This window comes from Talpa occidentalis, unplaced genomic scaffold (genome assembly GCF_014898055.3).
Source record: "Talpa occidentalis isolate TD23 unplaced genomic scaffold, MPIMG_talOcc4v2.1 talOcc4.827, whole genome shotgun sequence".
Lineage (NCBI taxonomy): Eukaryota > Metazoa > Chordata > Mammalia > Eulipotyphla > Talpidae > Talpa > Talpa occidentalis.
In genome coordinates, this window is record NW_023605225.1 from 23,223 (window position 1) to 26,468 (window position 3,246).

Genomic DNA, 3,246 nt, shown 5'->3' on the forward strand with positions numbered 1-3,246 from the left:
AGGTAAGCCAGGGCTTTCATTTCATCACAATAAAAGTCATGGAAGCAAGACCCAGGAAGAAATGTCTTACCTTCAGTCTCTAACTGGGCTGACTCTCACAGAACAGACTGGCATGCACCCCTGTACTACCCCAACCCTGGGATCCCCTAGGCACAACTACCAGCTATACCAAGACTCTTCCTCAAGTCCTTGTGCAAGAAAATCTGCTTTGCCCACCAAGAAAAGAAAAATGCCAGCAGTCACAGCAAGCCAAGACTCCCTGTAGGTGACACAGGTCACCAGGAGCCCCACCCTTCAGAGCCATCCTGCCACCCTTTTGACACCTGCCAGTCTCACCTCCAAATCCTTCTCCAGTTCCAGCCCGGCCTCCATCAAGTTGTGCTCAAACTCCTCCCTCTGCTCCTTCTTCTCCTCCTCCAGGGCATCCAGCGGCCCCAGCTCAATGTCACCAGGGCCCCCAGCCTTGCCTGTCTCCCCATTGGAGACAACAGCCACCGCATGGCCAGGAGAGCCATGGCCCGGGTGCGCCCCGCGTTTCCGGTAGTGGTAGGCCAGCACGTAGTCGACCTTCCTCTCGTTGTCATAGAAGTGCATGCGGCTCTGGCGGGCCTCGGACATAGGCTCGTTGACATCCAGGTAGTTGTTGATAACCTGGCCGGAGAAAACAGGACAGTGAGTGCAAGATCCAGTGAGGAAGGGGTGAGAGACAGAGGAGGCTAACCTAGAGCTCTGGGCCAGGGAGGTGGACTAGGAAGGCCCTCAGGCCCAGAGGCCCCAAGCACCCCATGAAAAGACAGAGTGGCCAAGTTCATCTGCCACAGAGCCCTCCAGCCACCTATCCAACACCTGGGTCTCAGAGCCTCCGCTCCAGCATCCATACACACACACACACACACACACATACACACACACACAACACCACACTCTGCACTCACAGCAGCATCCCTGCACATGCACATCACCTGCCTCCACGCACGCCCACTCTGCACATGTGGTCACTTCCCCTCAGCCTCTCTGTGCCTGCCTCCTGCACACACGTGTGTGCACACACACATCACCCTATTGCACCCCGGTCCACACGCACAGCCCTTCACATGCCTCCACCCACCACCTGCAGACCTGCAGGCTGCCTGCAAACCCACAGCCACATGTCTACACGCAGAGGACACTCACCGGCAGGCGCTCCTGGATCCATTGGAGCAAAGGCCAAGTGCTAGTCACCCGGCCGGCCCTACCTCCCACCCCACAGGACTCACTATACACTGTGCCCCTCACCGATCCTCATCCTCCTCGTCTCCAGTCACTGGTGAGGACCTGCCAGAGACACAGGGGGACTGAGGCTGCTCCCAGCCTCTCCCGGAGATGGGAGGTTGAGAGGAGAGGAGGAGCTAGATGAGGCGGGGCAGGCGCGGACTGCCTCCCTCCCTCTGGGTGTTTCCCCTGTTTATTACCGTTTGATACCCAGCTGCCTCGGCAGCCACCTGAGAGGTCACCTGGGCAACCAGATGAAGTGCAGGGCACAGGGGAGAGCCTCCGAGCCACACAACAGAGGCCTGGCTCCTCACGCCTGTGGGAGGGGCGCCAAGACTTTGCAGACAGGTGGGGTCACCTGGCCCCCACATCTCCCCCTCCTCCTCTGCACAGAAGACCCCACTGCTGCTGGGGTACTGAGCCACCATGGAGAGGGAAAGGCCTTAAGAAGATCATAGGGTCACACATACCTGCCTGCCAAGTGGACAGCCCCCGGTCACAAGGCCCCCAAGAGGCCAGTCACGCCCCCGAGCCCCAGTACTCACAGAGCTGCTGTGGGAGCCCCTGCCCCTGGAGGGCTGGCCGGAGTCTCCACGGGAGCTGCCCTGCAGACCTGGGGCTCGGGGACGAGGCACCTTGAGGTATTGCTGTCCAGGCTCAGGGGCCTGACCCCCTCTGGCTGCTGCCCGAGGACTCAGCCGGCAGCGTGGGGAGCCAGGGAGCAGGGGGATGTCTGGAGAGGAAAGACGGGAAGTAAAGCAGCTTTAGGGGATGTGAACTTGTGACACAGAAAAATGGGAGTGCTAAGGGAGGAGACTGGGGCTGCCCCAAGAAAATGGCCATGTGTCCTCATAGCTGCCTCTCCACCTCATGGACTTAGCCAGCCAGTGTCACGCTGGTCACAGAGGTAGACAGAGAGTATTGGTGGGGGTTGGCAGGGGTGGGGGGTGAGGGTGTTGCCCTACCATACACACATGCACACGTGCATATGCGCACACACTCAGGGCTGGAGGCACCAGCAGGAGCTCCTTTGCTGGTGACCGTCATCATCCCTTCTAATTCCTAGACAGGAAGAGCCATGGGAGAGCCAGGATGGGTGGGGCACAACCCAGAGACACCTCGAATTAATGCTAAAGGTTTAGACTTTAGGACATCTCCCCAGGCAGCTGCACCAGCAGGGCCCTGGTCAGCCCCCACACTCCCCAAGGAGGAGAAGAGACCCACCTGGGGCTGCTCAAGGCAGGGCACCCCCTGATAAAAGACTATCCTCCAGTGCCCAAGTACCTGCTGCCCACCAAAGCCTAGGGCACCTGCCAGGACAGCCCTTAGCAACCTGTGACAGGAGTGCGGTGCTATTCAGACATTCCCAGCATTCCTGAAGGGAAAGACCCTCCATTGGGGGTGCAACAGGAGGGTCTCACTCAGGACATCGGGGAAGGGCTTCACTTCTTGGTCTCCAGCTTTCCCTTGCTGCACGCTTGTCCACCAACTGCCCCAGGATAGAACTGAGAACAGGATTCTACCTCCACTGCAGGCCTAAAAGCCCAGGGCCCCCTGAGGTGTCCCTGGACAAGAAATAAAGGTGATGCTCCCTCCAGGCCCACCCTCCCTCAATAGCTGTGTCCCCACCCATAGGTCTGCTTACCAGTCTCTGCCTCCGGGCAGCCTAGACCAAGGAGGAGAAGCACAACCCTCCATCCCATTGCTGCAAGAGGCTGGATTTCCTACTCATCAGGGACCATCACACACTTTTTGCCCTTTTAGGTCACATATTGGCTATGTGAGCAACAAACTTGGCCCTTCTAGTTGGGTCCAAGCTCCAGTACCCAGTAACACAGCAGGCACCTTAGGCCAAAGCAGATGAAGGAGCAGGGTCAGAGATTTTGAGAAGAAATAACAAATGTTGAGTCAGGGAGAGCCAACTCCAAACAAAATCGTAGGCAGAGCTTATTTTCAGGGTCTCTCATGCCTGCCCTTTCACCTTCTTCTTCCCCC

At 58.2% G+C, this 3,246-nt stretch overlaps 1 protein-coding gene across 1 annotated transcript; it reads right to left on the reverse strand.

The window, feature by feature from the left end:
* Positions 1 to 336: 336 nt before the first annotated feature.
* Positions 337 to 2,298, reverse strand: LOC119235039 (anoctamin-2-like; the record flags this gene model as incomplete). The annotated part of the gene is made up of 3 exons (XM_037498076.1): positions 2,234 to 2,298; positions 1,797 to 2,013; positions 337 to 651 (listed from the first exon to the last, which is right to left on the reverse strand). Coding segments are annotated over exons 1-3 (597 nt in total), but the record flags the coding sequence as incomplete, so codon positions are not given.
* Positions 2,299 to 3,246: the final 948 nt, after the last annotated feature.